Source organism: Oncorhynchus gorbuscha, linkage group LG15 (assembly GCF_021184085.1).
Source record: "Oncorhynchus gorbuscha isolate QuinsamMale2020 ecotype Even-year linkage group LG15, OgorEven_v1.0, whole genome shotgun sequence".
Classification (NCBI taxonomy): domain Eukaryota; kingdom Metazoa; phylum Chordata; class Actinopteri; order Salmoniformes; family Salmonidae; genus Oncorhynchus; species Oncorhynchus gorbuscha.
In genome coordinates, this window is record NC_060187.1 from 40,580,084 (window position 1) to 40,597,216 (window position 17,133).

The 17,133-nt window shown below is 40.5% G+C and overlaps 2 protein-coding genes and 1 long non-coding RNA gene across 5 annotated transcripts in view; 2 read left to right on the top strand and 1 right to left on the bottom strand.

The window, feature by feature from the left end:
- Positions 1–9,091, top strand: part of LOC123997117 (phosphatidylinositol 4-phosphate 5-kinase type-1 gamma-like) — an 82,763-nt gene extending 73,672 nt beyond the window's left edge. Inside the window, exons 17-19 of one of the 3 annotated variants that reach the window (XR_006832093.1) lie at positions 2,327–2,399; positions 5,163–5,255; positions 7,296–9,091. Coding sequence is in view for 2 of the 3 variants with exons in the window: in XM_046301183.1 (XP_046157139.1) it covers positions 5,163–5,255; positions 7,296–7,301 (99 nt within the window). In the remaining variant the exon portion in view is untranslated. The remainder of the gene's footprint in view (positions 1–2,326; positions 2,400–5,162; positions 5,256–7,295) is intronic. The other 2 variants (XM_046301183.1, XM_046301184.1) reach the window with 2 other exon arrangements.
- LOC123997118 lies at positions 28–12,926 on the bottom strand. The gene is made up of 3 exons (XR_006832094.1): positions 12,819–12,926; positions 7,277–7,385; positions 28–2,867 (listed from the first exon to the last, which is right to left on the bottom strand). It is a non-coding gene; the product is annotated as an uncharacterized LOC123997118 (long non-coding RNA).
- LOC123997116 (interaptin-like) lies at positions 12,825–17,132 on the top strand. The gene is made up of 10 exons (XM_046301182.1): positions 12,825–13,290; positions 13,380–13,470; positions 13,590–13,687; positions 13,779–13,940; positions 14,066–15,188; positions 15,307–15,415; positions 15,524–15,836; positions 16,076–16,254; positions 16,445–16,560; positions 16,953–17,132. The coding sequence occupies exons 1-10, from the start codon at positions 13,228–13,230 to the stop codon at positions 16,994–16,996; spliced, it is 2,298 nt and encodes a 765-aa protein (XP_046157138.1). The 5' UTR covers positions 12,825–13,227; the 3' UTR covers positions 16,997–17,132.
- The last annotated feature ends 1 nt before the right edge of the window (position 17,133 follows it).

A 17,133-nucleotide genomic window follows, 5' to 3' on the forward strand; every position in this document is an offset into this window, starting at 1 on the left:
TTCAATGCTATTTGACTTTTTTAAATGAGCTTACAATGAAAAAGCAAGGTCTTTAAAAAAAAATGTCTGTTTATCATAGATAGAATGTAGCCAGCTATATTTCTTAATGTTTTGCTTAGTGAATTGTGTAAACTTTCTGTTTGAGAAGTCAAAGCCCTTTGGTTGAGTTATCTGTACAGCTGCCACTGCTATCTTTTGTTTTCCTTGCATTTTTTTCTCCTTTTTGAGCTGGATTGACTGTCTTTGCAATTAGTTTATTTTTGTTTGCACATGTTAGCATATTTAGCCTCCATGGAGATTCATTATTACTGGTAACAGTAATAAATCAGTTCGGTAGAGTTTGTGCATATATTATGACGTTTTTGTTCGTTTTGGACATCGGTGAGGGTTTTCTCGGCTGTTCACACAAGTCGAAGTTCGGAGTCAAAGTCTACGCCCCTTGTCGGTGATTGGTCAACAGTAGGGAAGTCTTTTGTCATTCTATGAAAGACGACTAGTTTTCATGCACATTTTCTCATTGAAAAATACTGCACCAAACATCTTAGTTAGATGTAGAATTGCGCGACTAATATCTCTTCGGCAAAAACGTAAACATTTGACAGATTTCTTGAGATATTTTAGATTAATTCGGACTATTTTGAGCTGTCTTCTAATACCCATACTAACATACTGTATACTACATAACTAAAGAGTAATTACTCAAGTAAAAGTGAGAGTTACCTAGAGTAAAAGTCAAAGTATTTGGTTTTAAATAAACTTAAGTATCAAAACTAAAAGTATAAATCATTTCAAATTCCTAATATTAAGAAAACCAGACACCACCATATTATTGTTTTATTTATGGATAGTCAGGGGCACGCTCCAACACTCAGACATCATTTACAAACGACGAATGTGTTTAGTGAGTCTGCCAGATCAGATGTAGTAGGGATGACCAGGGATGTCCTCTTGATAAGTGTGAATTAGACCATTTTCCTGTCCTGCTAAGCATTCAAAATGTAACAAGTACTTTTGGGTGTCAGGGAATTGTATGGAGTAAAAAGTACATAATTTTATTTAGGAATATGGTGAAGTAATAGTTGTCAAAAATATAAATAGTAAAGAACAGACACTACTTAAGTAGTACTTTAGTAGTATTTTACACCACTGCTATTAGTTAATTTGAGTATACTGTAAGCGAAAGGTATCGTTTCAGTTGAGAGTACTAGAGCTTCGCCTGTCTACCGGATGTTGATGCTGTTGCTATGCAACCTCTTGCTAGCTTGTTAGCATAACAAATGAGTAACACCTCACTCTGATCATTTTACTTGCCCTAGCATAGCTGGTTAGGCTGTTCATGTTATTCAGAGCCTTGGTGACTGTAACTGTGCTGCTGGCACCAATTTAAGGACGCTTTTTCTTTGCCAACGTTTACTGGCAACGGCCACATTCAACAGGTGTTGAGTTATTCTGTGCGAGAGTGCTCTGAAATCGGAGTAGATAGCCAGAATTAACAATGTCCATTGAAACGCACAACAACTATACCACTTAGCTAAGAATGATGTGAATAATCAAGTCAATAAACGTTGGGTAGGTAGTTAAATAGCAGATTAGTTAATATACTGCCTGACAATTTTGATGTATTAGTAGCCAACAAACATTAAGTAACTAGCAAACATACTGGTACATACTGCTGTAATGCTATGCGTTTCGTAAGGATAGCATAGCTAACAAATTGTCAGCCAACATAATGTAACTTATTTGAAAAGTCATTACTTTATAACCTTGCTCAACATTTTTGATAATTAGTTAAAGCAATGAATTTGTATCCACTCTCGTCGGACTTCGGCTGCATATTTTCCTCCATTTGTCTTCAAATCTGAAAACTTGTGAAGCCCATTTTTCGAGGAATTGCATTATGGGCCCTAAAGCACGGATATAGTGTCCACTGCATGTATACGTTGTATTTTGGGCATAGTACTATTAGTGCTTTTCCCCCCTAGTTTTTCAAGCGAAGGTGTTTTAAGGGAGTATGTGAGCACACTTGTTTAGCTAGGCGCCAGCCGAACTGAGGCATGCTGACGCCTTCAAGGTGGAGAGAGGAGAGTGAGAGAGTGAAAGAAAGCACCTGACTTATTCATCATCATGGCTGATTGACATTTAATTTCGTCACCCTTCACCGTAACACAGTCAAACCAGAAATCATCTCTTCTATCACCTCTATACTTAACCTTTTTAATTTCTCTCCATGTTCCAGCTTTGTCTCATTTGTCTGTCCCTCCATCCTTTTCACCCCTCTCCTCTGCCCTCTCTGGTGTCTCCCATCTCTCTGTGGGGATGCTGTCAGCTTGCAGGGAGAACCTGGGTGTTCTCTCCTGTCCTGCGGAGGAGAAAGCTCCAGACCAGCTCTCAGATGCAGTGTAAGTCTGTGGGACATGCTGGTAACTCTGCTAACTGCTTAGTCAATGCTTCAGTTAGTTGCATCTTTTTATACAAATATCAATGGCTTATAGCTGTGACTGGAGTTGTTGTAGCTTAGTCCCCCAGTCTCCTTACTTTGAGTCTTAGTGCTGTAACTGTACTGATTCCTCAGTTGATCTTCTCAATGTTTTCCAAAGATGTCAGTGAAAATTAGACAAGATACATTATGGACTGATATTCCTTTTCTCAAGGGATACTTGATTTGTAAGAGGGCATGACACATTATATGCTCTACGTATTGTTCTAGACCTTTCTTATTTCATCATGTCATGTGTTTCCTCTCATAACAAAAGGGTCATGGTCTTTTTTTGTTCTGCCTTCATATCACGTCTTTGTTAATATTATTTATATACCTCCTCCTCCCCTTGGGGTTTGTTCCTCTTCATGTTGAATCAAATCATGGCCGGCTGTATAGAGAGAGAGAGAGAGAGAGAGAGAGAGAGAGAGAGAGAGAGAGAGAGAGAGAGAGAGAGAGAGAGAGAGAGAGAGAGAGAGAGGAGAGAGAGGGAGAGAGGGAGAGAGGGAAAGAAGGGAGGAGGCGGCTGAGTGACAGGAGGGGGCTCTGGCTTCTCATTTGAGGCCATCTGTCTCTCGTTCACTCCTTATATACCCACCTCTCTCACTTTCTCTCTCCACCTGAGGGGTCTCCCTGTGGAGACACTCACAGCTCTTGCGCTGTGAGTGTGGCGTGTGTGTGTGTAAGAGTGTGTGTGAGCGACAAGTGTGTATGTGACGTCAAACCTCAGTGCCGCTTCCAGCTACGTCATCACAGGCAGTGTGTGGCAGCTGCTGCTCTTTCTGAAAGGGAAAGTACCGTATGGGGCCACGGTCACTGCCTCAGAGACTGAGCAGTGCTGAGGCTCTGACAGGGCTAAACACTTAATGCACATAGTAAGAAAGAAAGGGGGGGAAGATGCTTTGGGAGAATATGTCCTTTTGGCTGTTGGCAGTGATGGCACGCTCGCTTTCCACCCACCGCTAACCACCCACTCCCACCCTGTTTTCTGGCTGATACATACTGCAGATTCCAAATGTTTCCTGTCCACTTCACCATGGATTTTTTGAAATAGCATAGTCATAGAAAGCAATTCTTAGTCACATGCAAAGGCCTCCCAGCCAGCATTACAAATGAAGAGTTTTGAAAGTGATAGCAGGAAAGAACTAACATTCTTTTGAATGCAATGTGGATGTTCGTACATGTTAGTAGTCTACCTCTAGGCCAGGGGTCTCCAACAGGTAGATCGCAAGCTCACAGCCCACTTATGAGTAGCTCGCCAATCTATCATGTGTTCCATCGCATACTGTCATAAACATAAAGCTCCCGGCTACTATCCAATCAAAGCCACATTGACATTATCCCACCCTTGGTTAGTCACTATTGGCTTAAAAACCCAAACATAACACAATATCTGCCAATTAATTTTCTGTTTGGTGCCAGCGTTAGTCTATCACTCTGAATGCAGTCAGTTAGCAACGCTAATGATAACTGTCTTATGGGTAGACAGAAGACTTTAAAAAAAAAACTATTAAATGTTAACTGCAAAGTAGTATTACCTGACAGAACTATATCATGATTATTTGTATCAATTGGGTGGTGATTGTTTCGCAAACTTTGCCATGACATGTGCTGCAGCAGAATCATCCTAGACCTACAAATGCCTCTCTTGCTAGATGCGCAATTAAAGGTGAATTACTCTCAAAAATCTAAATGTTATATATATATATTTTTTTCAGACTGAAAAAATTGTCTTCTGATGTGATTTACAGGCCCAGTGCAAACTAAATGTAGTTTTGCCTGTGTTTTATATCATATTGTACAACATCTGATTAAACTTGTATCAGTGTTATTTCCTCATAGTTGCTGGTTGAAAATACAATCTACACATGACTTTCCAATCAGCAGGTTTGCATGGGCGCAAACATCGGCTTCCTATGGTGACATCACCATGCAGTAAACTGGTTAATAGAGTTCCAAACCTCTCTGCCAATAAGCTCGTTTTTAGTCGTCGTCGCCCCCCCCCCTCTTGTTTGAGATTTAAAAAACAAATGTTAAAAAGCTATTTTTGCCAATTTGAATGGAAATCTATTACATTAAGGTACTTAATTGTTACCCAGAAATGATATAAAAACATCTACATTGGGCCTTTAAGTATTGACATGGACTCAGAACATACATTTTCAATATTTCTCTATAATTGTAAAACTAATTTTAAAAATCCCAAACCTGGAGGAAATGTACTGAGAAAATATAATTTAGGAAAATACTAAATATAACTTTATGGGTCCCACTTAGTTATTTATTAAGCATTATTTTACCTGGTATATTGACAGAAACAAATATATATTGTACACCAAGGATCTGGGAAGAGTTGCAGGGTAGAGTAGAAGAAAATAATATGCCTATTTAAATAAATAAAAATTGCTGTCATGCTAGAAAAGATTTGAGACTCCTGCTCTAGGCAGTATTCCAATAGGATTTCACTGGTAGTATTTCACTTTCACATTTCTATTGTTAGGCTCATCTATATTCCAAGCTCACACTTTCTGTAATGGCATTTCCTCCTTTTGCATTTCTAATTTTATTTTCCTGCCTGTCTTGTGTTTTCCTGTCCTGTCTATCTCTCTTGCCTGCCTCTGCTTCTCTCTGTGCTGCATCCAATGGCCCCCTCTTTCTGGCGCCCTCTGCTGTGTCATTTGTGCAGCCCCCTGAGGACAAGACCTGGGTGTACTCCCCTCTGCACTACGGCAGTGAGTCTCAGACCTTGCCGGATGGAGAAGGGGAGGAGAGCGAGACAGTAAGTAGTATGAATTACACCTCCAGTACCAGTGTGTATTGGCCGGCCCAACCATCATGCCCACTCAGTATGGCTGTGCCAGTTATGACCATTTGGTTCCCCCTCCTTTCACCATGCAACACCCAGCATGCTGTTCAGTTTCTTCACAACCCTGGGTCTGTCTGGCTGCATGTGGTTTGGCAACTTGGTACATGTCTCCTCCGCTAGGGTTGCAAAATTCTGGTAGCTTTCCCAAAAGTCCCAGGTTTTCCCGAAATCCCGATTGGAAGATTCCCGGAATCAGAAGGGAATAAGCAGAGAACCAGGGATTTTTGGGAAAGTAAGCAGAATTTTGCAACCTACCACCTCCTGGCTCATGCATCACCATTGCCAGATCCCAAACCCACACAGCTACAGTTGTCAATGTCATTTGATTTTTCTGAAACAACTGACCAACATATAATCGCTTTGACACATACAGTACAAGGCAGATGGTCAGATGAATATAGGCAAGTATGGCAATACATTGATTTGTACAGTTCCTCTATGAAACCCAATAACTGTGTTTTCTTTGTTCTTGAGTCCATATAATATGACAGTATTGCTTTCAGATGCTCCTCTTTCATCCACTCTGCACAAATGATCAGAAACGACTGTTATGAGACACCATAATTGATCCCTTGGTACAAACTCTGTTATATTACTGATGACTTCTATTTCACTGGGTATTTTCAGGGTGCCAAATCCCATGGATGTTCTGTAATTGAGATTTTAGATAAATTATAAATTAAACTCTTATTACTAAAGCTACTATTACTGCTTTGGAAAGTTGAGCAGACATATCCCATTACGGGCTTCTAGTTTCCGGCAAGGGTTGGGTGGAGATGGATAAGCAATCACTCATTTTCTTCTTAAAGAAACATATATGAATCCATTGAAAAATGTCATGATTAAAGTCCAGGTCAAATTTTTATTTGGATAGTCCCATATAGACTATGGGGCGGCAGGTAGCCTAGTGGTTAGAGCGTTGGACTAGTAACCGAAAGGTTGCAAGTTCGAATCCCCGAGCTGACAAGGTACAAATCTGTCGTTCTGCCCCTGAACAGGCAGTTATTTAAAATAAGAATTTGTTCTTAACTGACTTGCCTAGTAAAATAAAGGTTAAAAAAAATAGATGATCTACAGATGGTTATACTATCAACAAACTATCTGTTGATAAGCAACTGCATGCTACGGTTAGGGTTATTGTTAGCAAAGGGTAAAAGTTACATTTAGGGTTAAGGTTAATGCTAGGGTTAGTTGAAATGCTGTTGACAGTAATTGAACAGCTACTGAACATCTACAAACCATCTACTTGAAACTATCCAAATAAAGTGTTACTAAAGGCCATTCTACTCATCTTGTTAGGAATATGAAATGACCCTATTACACCCTCTGAGCTTTTTTTGTGCAGGGTATTTTAACAATCCTAAACTGCAGTAGTTGTAGAAGCTCAGAGCTGTAGCAGGCTGGCTAACCCCTGGTCAAAACCCACTGCACTCGTATGTGGCAAGGAAGAAGTGGATTGAACAATCACTCCTCCCCCGTCCCATTATTCTCCATAGAGAAGACACACAGAGAATCGTCACTTCCACGTCCCCCAGGGACAGGAGCTGCCAGAGGAATAAGTGGAATCAGAGCCGTGGGACATGGCATTACAGTGCTTAGTGGAAGTAGATTGTCTCCTGGGGTTTGTCTATGCATAGATGAATACAAATGTAAAAGCAGTCATGGAAAAATGCATTATTTAGTTGTGTTGAGGGGATGTTCATTTGAGAGGAAAATACTACATTTTTCTACCCTCTTATTTTCACTATGTCCTCTGACTTTCCCTTTAAATTATTGATATACCTTTGATCAATAGATGTGCTTTGATAAGAGTTATACCTCAGTTATATTGTGCTGTGGGGGAAGAATAGATTATTTTACACTCGACAGGATTATGTACCAAAGATTTACAACTTCTATTTCTCTCTTTTTTCTCCCTCTCTCCTTCCACCAACCTTAAACACTCCTCCGTAGAGCTGAGAGGATGATTCCGTGGAGAAAGGAGCCATCAGACTGATCCCCGGGCCTCTGATTGGCAGACAGCGGAAGCATTCCAATCCAGAACTGTATTTTAAAACATGGATACAAAAACAAAACAGACTAAATACTGTGAGGGAAACCGCCTCGACATCCCGTGGTCACAGTGGTGATGATACTGTATGATCGATTCCCCTCCTTTCAACCCACCCCAACTCCAAATTGCCATACCAGAAGAAATGCAGGAACTCAAATTGCTCGGCTATACATCTAGCATGCCCCATAAAAACATGGGCATTGAGGCAACTCTGCTAATCCTCTCACATTCCCAAATGTCGATACAGTCAAATGGTCACATGTATTTCATTGATATCATGTTAATTTATATTGTGATTTTTCTTAGTTTATTATTGTTTTTTAAATCTTTTTTATTTGTGCACTTTTTTCAGACATTTTTTAGTACTGTGAATATATTTAGTTATGTTGTGTGCTTCATATGTAGCTCTAGCAGCAATATTAACGTCGCTATCGAAGTGGTACTTTACCGCTATGTTGAATGGTATTTTACCACTATGTTGAAAGGTACTTTACCATTGGAGAGGGAACACTTTATTTCCAATAGATGAAAAATGATCTATAGAATGTGTTTCAGAAAACATGACTTGGTAAATCTCATAAGCCTAATGTATTATTTTACAGGTTTGTTTATTCGTTCTTATGTATTTATTTTGCCATTTCAATCACAGTATTGCTACAGGCTTCTAGCCTCAAAACCAGATCATTGCAACACTAAATAAGGTTGGGTATTGTCAATCATTTCAAAATCCTACATCATTACAAAGTCTTCCAGAACCGCCCAACTTTCAGAGAAATGCAAACAAATCATTTTCTAAGCATAATGATTCATTGAGCTGTGTTAATGTCATGAAATACCAATATTTCAGCAGTCAAATCTTGACTCTGAATGTTAGCTCTGCTGGAGGGGATTTAGGCTAATGGATTTGATTACTTAGGCCAAAACACTCACAGTATCACGTATGTCCAGAATTAATTAATACTTCTGTTATTTAGTAATAGTTAATCTAAGAGGGATTTCACGCTGCTCTTAGACAGCACTTTTATGTATCAACCATCATCAGATGTGAAAGTGAAGTCTTCATCACAATCATCTGGTATAGGATTAGTGTTATAGTATTTATGTGAATTCCATGTTTTAAGGTTTAAGTTGTGTTTCAATATGTTTTTATTCCTTTTCTGTTTCACACTTGGCTGTTTAAGTTAGTTGGTGTGTTTGTATATCTGTGCGGGACGGAAGGCGTCAATGTCAAAACTTGTAAAATACTGATCATTCTATCATAACGTGCAGTGGCCAGTTGTAATCAGTTGCTGTTGTCCATGTCATCAAGAGACCATAGCAGCAGTATGTTGTACAGTACAGGTGTAGTCTTAGTTTTAATTGCCTTATTGAGAAATTAAAACGTATCATATTGATGTTTTTTCATAGTAGTGCTGTTGTATTTATTATTTTCAAGTCCTTTTTTTCAATACTGTAGTTGTGAGCCAGAAAATGTGTATATACAATTATAAATACATATATAAAGATTATAAATATATTTTCCATTTGAATTGGAGAATATTATTTTTATTTGATTACATTTTTTGCTGCTGGCAGGAAATGATTAAGAGCTACACATGATTTACTGTACCATGTTCTTCAAGGTGTTGACATGATGCAGCTCGATTTATGGTTTATAAATCACAGCTGTTTTCTTTTTTTTTGTATGATGTCAGTTTTACTGTACCAGTTTAGTGTACATGTTTTCAAATCACAGTGTGCCCTCCTTTACAGAGACATAGCATGGTTTAAAAATGAATATACATATCAGAAATATGTATTTATGTATATCTGTGTATATTCATCTATTTATACACGAGAATAAATAGATGGCTGTATGTCTGTGTGTGTTTGGACTCTTACGATGAGAATGAATATAAAATAAAGCAGTTCTATGTCTATGATATAGTGTATTTGTCCATGCTTCCAAAGTTGTCTGGTGACTTCCATGTCTATATTGCTGATGTTTGCAAGCAAGGGAATTCCCTCCATGTGTCTCTCTTGTGCTACTGTTCAGCGCATGCTGTGAAAAACATAATTGTGCAGTGCTTGATTTTTGTGTGGCCTTTTCCCCACCAATCTGTAAGAAGGGTTACAGAAGATACATTTCAAGAGAAGAATATTGACTAGCCTAGTATAGAATTCAGTATTTTCAACTGGTGAGAATAGCAACATGATGTTCAAGGCACGCTACCCAAGAATATCTTTCTTTTGATTTATGCCATCTTATCTGAAGCAATACTGGTGAATGAGGAAGGTATAAAGAAAATGTTTCATAACACTACTATGATTGGTCCTCATCAAAACAGAAATGCTTGAGTCTACCAGTCAGTTGTCATCTGAGCTCATTTATTATGGTGGGCGTGGCCCACAAGGAGATCATACTTACTGGACTGTTTACACTTTACAGCTTTTTGAAAAGTAGTACTGCTATAACAATACAATACAACAGAGGGAAAATGTTCAAATGTGTTATGCAATCAATCATGTTTTTTTAATTATATAAAATATGAGGTCCTTAGGAAATATTTTGCCATTTGTCCATAATTTCCCTGTTCTAACAAAATGTCATGCATGCTCTCAAACGCTGTTTGCACTGTTACCTGCCCATATATTGTTACAGCTACGACCGGAAGTGACTTTTGTAGCGGGTTAGGAGAACTTACACAGCAGGTTAGGAGAATTAACATAGCAGGTTAGGAGAATTAGGCAAACATTATTAAGGGTTAGGGCTTTGGAAAATGCTCTCCTAACCTGCTACGAAAATCACTTCCGGGTGCAGCTGTATCAAAGTGGCGTGAAAAGCGTGTCTCATATTGTGGCTACATGATCTTGGTTTAGATTTTTTTTGTCTTTTTGTTAGTATTTTGCTTGAATGTTTTACATAGAGAAAATATGCCCTGTGAAAGAGCCCTAATCATTAAAACATTGAGCTATATCAGAGTGAAGTGACATTAAAATGTATTGTCAACCGAATTCAACTGTCAGAAGAGCAGGAATGAAATTCAATTGTACAACCTTCTCTTAATTTATGTCAATCAAAAGGTGGGTGAAAAAAATAAAGTTCCAAAATGAATGCCAACATAAATGTTGTCTTTCTGTCAGTGACGTGTTTTCAATATGGTGCTTTAAATGCTGCATTCACGTGCTACTAGGAAATTTCAAACTTGTTAATCGGTTGTAGTTATACATGTGCACCGTTAAACCAGTTAGCAAGTCGAAAAATGTCTATGTTTCCTAGTTCCGACTAGCATGTGAACGCGGCACAACATAACTGGGAACTTGGAAAAAAACTAGGTCAAATCATAACGTCAGTGATCTTCATGTCAAAAAGTTGGAGCTCTAAAAAGATGCCTGAGATTCCGACTTCAAATTTCGAGTTGGAAGACCGTTCAAAAGGTTTTTCCCAGTTGGAGCTTGTTTTCTTCCGAGATCCCAGTTGTTTTGAACTTGGCATTAGTCTTGCTAACACCAGGGGGTATTCATTAGGCCTACCCCTTGCAACGTAAACAGTTTTCCGTTTAAATCCAATTGTATTTGTCACATGCTTCGTAAACAACAGGACTAGATTAACAGTGAAATGCTTACTTATGGGCCCTTTCCAACAATGGAGAGAGAAAAAGAGCAATAATAACAAGGAATAAATACACAATGAGTAATGGTAACTTGGCTATATACATAGGGTACCAGTACCGAGGCAATGTGTAGGGGTAAGAGGGAATTGAGGTAGATATGTACAGTGCATTCGGAAAGTATTCAAACCCCTTCACTTTTTCCACATTGTTACGTTACAGCCTTATTCTAAAATGTATTCAATTGTTTCCCCCCCTCAAATCTACACACAACCCCCCATAATGGAAAAGCAAAAACAGGTTTTTATACATTTTTGCAAATGTATAAAAAATGAAACTGAAATATCACAATAAAATAAGTATGCAGAGCCTTAACTCAGTACTTTGTTGAAGCACCTTTGGCTGCGATTACAGCCTCGAGTCTTCTTGGGTATGACGCTACAAGCTTGGTACACCGGTATTTGGGGAGTTTCTTCCATTCTTCTCTGCAGATCCTCTCAAGCTCTGTCAGGTTGGATGGGATTGTCACTGCACTGGTATTTTCAGGCCTCTCCAGAGATGTTAGATCGGGTTCAAGTCCGGGCTCTGGCTGGGACACTCAAGGACATTGTCCAGACTTGTCCTGAAGCCACTCCTGCTTAGGATCGTTGTCTTGTTGAACGGTGAACCTTCGCCCCAGTCTGAGGTCCTCATAGTTCTGGAGCAGGTTTTCATCAAGGATCTCTGTACTTTGCTCTGTTAATCTTTCCCTCGATTCTGACTAGTCTCCCAGTCCCTGCAGCTGAAAAACATCCCCACAGCATGATGCTACCACCACCATGCTTCAACGTAGGGATGGTATTGGCCAGGTGATGAGATGTGCCTGGTTTCATCCAGATGTGATGCTTGGCATCCCAGGCCAAAGAGTTCATCTTGGTTTCATCAGACCAGAGAACCTTGTTTCTCATGGTCTGAGAGTCCTTTAGGTGCCTTTTGGCAAACTCCAAGCGGGCTGTCATGTGCCTTTTACTGAGGAGTGTCTTTTGTCTGGACACTTTACCATAAATGCCTGATTGGTGGAGTGCTGCAGAGATGGGGACAACTTTCCAAAAGGACAACCATTTCCACAGAGGAACTCTGGAGCTCTGTCAGAGTGACCATCGGGTTCTTGGTCACCTCCCTGACCAAGGCCCTTCTCCCCCGGGTGGCCAGCTCTAGGATGAGTCTTGGTGGTTCCAAACTTCTTCCATTTAAGAATGATGGAGGCCACTGTGTTCTTGGGGACCTTCAATGTTGCAGACATTTTTTGGTACCCTTCCCCAGATCTCAAGGATGATCGATTGAAACAGGATACACATGAGCTCAATTTCGAGTCTCGTAGTAAAGGGTCTGAATACTTAAGTAAATAAGGTATAAGTAAATAAATAAGTATTTTTGTTTTTATTTTTAATACATTTGCAACATTTTCTAAAACTCTGTTTTTACTTTTTCATTATGGGGTATTGTGTGTGTATATTGATTAGCTAAAATATATATGTATTTAATTTTAGAATAAGGCCATAACTGTGCGAGCCTGGGCAACTCCAGTCCTCGGGGCCAGATTGGTGTCAGACTTTTGCCCCAGTCACAGCTAATGATCTTCAGTTTAGAATGCAATTAGTTTAAATCAGATGTGTTTGCTAGGGATGGGGGGGAAGTCTATCAGGCCCTCCGAGGACTGGAATTACCCGGGTCTGCGTAACGTAACAAAATGTGGAAAAAGTGAAGGAGCCTGAATACTTTCCGAACGCACTGTACATATAGAACCAAACGGAAGTAAACTGATTAAACGGAATCAAACTGGGAGCGACGTACCTGAATTTGTTCAATAGAAACTCTGGTTTTCCGTTTGGAATTAACTGTTTCTGTTGCAAAAGGTTTAGCAACAGATCCCAGCAGCCCCGAAGGGCGCTGTGTAATCACGTGGGTCGCGCGTCAGGCGTTCTACGTTTTCATACCACTACATTCGGATCTACAACCAGAGCTAAGAGGGCGGGAATGGTCGAATGGAATTATAGAATCATACGTCAGGTTTCCTTGGAGAACAACATACATTTTGAAAAGTAGTGATATTTTAGGAGCCGTATCACTAGCGCATTTTGGAACTTTTTTTATTTTGTAAAAATGTGGCTAATGTAACCTAGCTAGCACATAATTTGTCTAACAATGACAATTGGAAGTATTCTATTTTAATCAAGCTATAGGGTTATTCCCCATTTTTGGCATGATGATGGACAACGGAGACTTCACTAACACTCTCCACACATTTGAGGACCTGCCTTGCAAGGTTTGTTGTCCTCATCAAAACATTGTTCATTAGCAAATATGTTTATTTGATATGTATCTTACTTAGTATCTGTATCTGGTTTGTTCCAGGGTCTTGGAGACAAAATGTCAAATGCAAGCAATAGTAGATGCTCAAGTCCAGCATATGGAGTTCCTAGTGATGAGGGAAATCAACCCAGTGGTAAAACTAACATTGTATTGTATTTGGGCCTTTTGGATACAATTCTACAAATGCATATAACAAATATTTTAAAAATCTAATGTTAAAGTTGTCTGCTAATTCACTCTTTTATTTACTAGAATCCCATTCTGATATAATAAGACAGCTTCATGATGAAATAGACCGGTCTAAAATGTCATACAAAGAAGTAGAGGCTATGGTCCAAGCCCACATGAAGGTATGATGATAATGCATAGTAGCAAATTACTGTTTGGCTTCTTTTTAAAAAATGGTTTTCTTTAGTATCCAGTAATATTTTGTGTTCTCAGCCTATTTTGGATCAAATTCGTTCAGATGCATGTAAATTGGTGATTAAGTCATCAGCATTGGAAGATGGCTGTCACAGGAAAGATCAGCAGGACAGACACATTCTCTTACACACCCCCTCCCTCCAAGAGCTCCTTTTGAAATTAGCCTTTACAAAAAACTCGGTAGGTACTCTGGATATGTTTCCCTCTTGATTTAGGACTGTGTTTTTAATGTGAGGCTATAGGATCATTTCCATAGTCATATATGACCATCATGCATGTAACCTCTGTGCTTTGTTTGTCTGAAGGATGACGTGCAGAGTTACCTGATCTCGTCCGACCGAACATTCCTACTCTCTGAGAACGATGCCCTGAAAATGGAGCTCAGAGATGCCAAGTCTCGACATGAGACTGTGATGAAGAGCCTGCACCTTTCCCTTCACTCTGCTGAACAAGAAAATAAGAGCTCCAAGCTCACACTCCAGCAGAACCTCAGACTTTCTGAGGGCAAGGTAGACTCCATGGAGCAGAAACTCAAGGAGTTTGAAGGACAGATCCTGTCCTTGCAGCACAATCTCATGGTCTCTAATGAAAGGATTCAGAGTCTGCAGAAAACCCTCCGGTTCTCTGACAATAGGCTCCAGTCCCTTCAGCAGGACCTGGACGAGTCTGAGAAGAGAGGCCAAAGCCTGCAGAAAATCCTTGGGGACTCCCAAGAGAGGAACCAGACTCTGCAACATAACCTGGCTTCCTTTGAGAAGAACAACCAGTGCCTTAGCCAGAACCTTAGCGCTTCAGAGAAAAAGGTTGACTTCCTTCAGCACAGTAACTGGAAGTCTGAGGAGAGGGTCAAGTCTCTGCAGCAGACCCTCGGCTCTTCTGAGGGAAAGGTCTCTCTCCTGCAGCAGAGCCTGAAGTCTTCAGAGGAGAAGGTCTTATCCCTCCAACATGACCATTGGGCCTTGGATGAGAGGGCCCAGTCCCTGCAGCAGAGCCTCAACTCCTCAGAGGAAAAGCTTCAGTCGACACAACATTGGCTCAAGGCTACAGATGAGAAAGCCAAAGCCCTGAAGGAAGCTCTCAGATCTTCAGAGGAGAAGACCCAGTCCTTACAGGAGGCCCTGGGGGTCAGTGAGAGCTGGATCAGGGCAACCAAGGCCCAGCAGCAGTCTCTGGAGAAATGCAAAGAGGAGCTGGAGGAGAGGATCAAGAGTTTGATGCAGACTCTCCGGGCCACTGAGGGGGAGCACCACAGCACAGTGCAGGACCTGCAGGTGGGTCTTCAGAGTGCCAGGGAGAAGGTGGAGATTCTGCAGGATGCACTGAACAAGACTGAGTCTGGGCATGTGAAGGAGGTGGGGCAGCTTCAAGAGAAACTGAACAGAGCTGCAAAAAAATTGTCTTCAAGAGAGCAGGCGCTGCACAGCCAGAGTGAGTGAAATTAATAATTTTGCTTCGTCAATGTGAAAATCCACCAAAATAATGTTTACGATTATATCAGATGTTTCCCTTTAACTGTGTAAACCTGATTTTATATTGGTTCTGTAAGTTGCTGCCTTGAACACTAAATTGCTGGAGGAGCAGTCAAAGGCAAGCAAGGACCTTGAAAGATCCATTAGATATGAGAAAGAGCTGCAAGACACTGTCAAGATTCTCAGGTAAACACCTGCGCACACACAGACTTTCCTTTATTGACACAAATCGTCACCCTGGCCAATGGTTGGACATTACTCACTCCCTTATGTCCCCTTTCTCCACTCTGACAGAAAAAAGCTGAGAACTCAAACTGAGGAGAAGGGGTTTGCTCTGAATAGCCTGAGAATGCGTCAGAAGGACCTGGCGGATGTACAGCGCCACCTACAGGCAGACCTGCTGAGGTGCAGCCAGGTCTGTGGCAAGGAGAAGGGACCGCAGTACTTAGCCCCCCGCAAGGGTGGCCTGAAGGAGGAGTTCTTCCACCTGAGAACCAGCCTGCACTCCGTCCTGGAGAAGGAGGCTGGGAGAGACGACCCAGGGAGGCAAGACTGGGTGCAGGTGTTAGACGAGATCAAGGACTGGGAGAAAAGGGCAGAAAAACAGGTGAGACTCTGTAAATGATGGACAATCGATACACATTGGTATATTTTACTCACAGCACGGTTGCTCAGACTAAAGAATCACTTTCAGTGTATTGCTACTATACTTGTTACATTACCTTAGTAGCATAATTTAATGAAGAAGCGCAGCTGAGGTTTCATAGTCCACAGAAAACTTAGAATTTCTGCATCAGTATTGCAATTTGACAAAGTTGTTGGCTTTATGTACCTTTTGTTCTGCAGGTGGACAGTTTAGATTCTCTGCAGAGTCCCCAGATGCTGGAAGAAGGAGGGGATGAAAGGTACCAATATAGAGCAGGAGCATGGAAAAGTGGAGCACCACCCTCCATCCGTTCCCCTTCTGCTGTGACGATTTCCCAGAGGAACCTCTCTACGAGGCCTGCTTCTCCATATCCCTATGGGTAATCTAATCCGCATCTCTGCATAGATTTCATAGTTTAGCCCAGATCTTTTCTTTTCATGCTCAATTTGTTGTCTCCCAAATTGCTGTCTCCTGGGAGAGTGGATAGAAGGTTCTGGGGTTTTATGCTTTTACATTATTGAGTGCCATTACAGATCTGTATGTATTGTTTCGTCATTTTTTCTTCACAGGCAATATTTAGGCCACGAGAAGAGGCTTGGGTCTAACTCCCTCCGTGGGTTGAATGATTCTGAAGGCATGCAGCATTTACTAACAATCCAAAAAAGACTGAAGAACCTCCAGTCAGGTAAAAAGCAATCACGTTAAGCTATCACAAAGAGAATATGTAGATGGCATACATCCATTGACCTCTTCGTAGACAGGCTCCACCCCGTCGTCAATTCCAGGTCAGTCATAACAATGGAACTTTTTGATAGGAAAAAAGGATTCACGAAATTAAGAGATCATTGAATTACAGAAAAGCATATTTTAATAATTATATGGCCTGATATCCCATTGTTTTGCTTTCGTTTACACAACAAAAGCTCAGAGGCCTTCATTATAACAGAAGTAGGCCAATGTTTGCCGTTGTTCTGGCATTTGTTCCACCAAATTATTTGGTTAATAATTTTAGACTATGAATTGAACTTCCCGCTGAATTGTAAGTTATGAATGCAGTATGAATTTGTTTTGTCTTAGTTGAATTCCAGAGGAATATCAAGGGTTTACTCCGAACGTCATAGCACCAGCAGCGAGACCCTTTTGGACCATTGAATTACTTTACAACTGAGGGAAACCCCATTTTAAAATACCAGACAATTTGAGAATTGTTAAAATAATCTGAATGAATTCATGGCAAATAAATCATTGGTTCTTGTCC

Coding starts and splice junctions, on each gene's coding strand:
- LOC123997116 (XM_046301182.1), top strand. CDS start 13,228: ATGATGATGGACAACGGAGACTTCACTAACACTCTCCACACATTTGAG. Junction 13,291..13,379: donor TTGAGGACCTGCCTTGCAAG/GTTTGTTGTCCT, acceptor GGTTTGTTCCAG/GGTCTTGGAGACAAAATGTC. Junction 13,471..13,589: donor TGAGGGAAATCAACCCAGTG/GTAAAACTAACA, acceptor TTTATTTACTAG/AATCCCATTCTGATATAATA.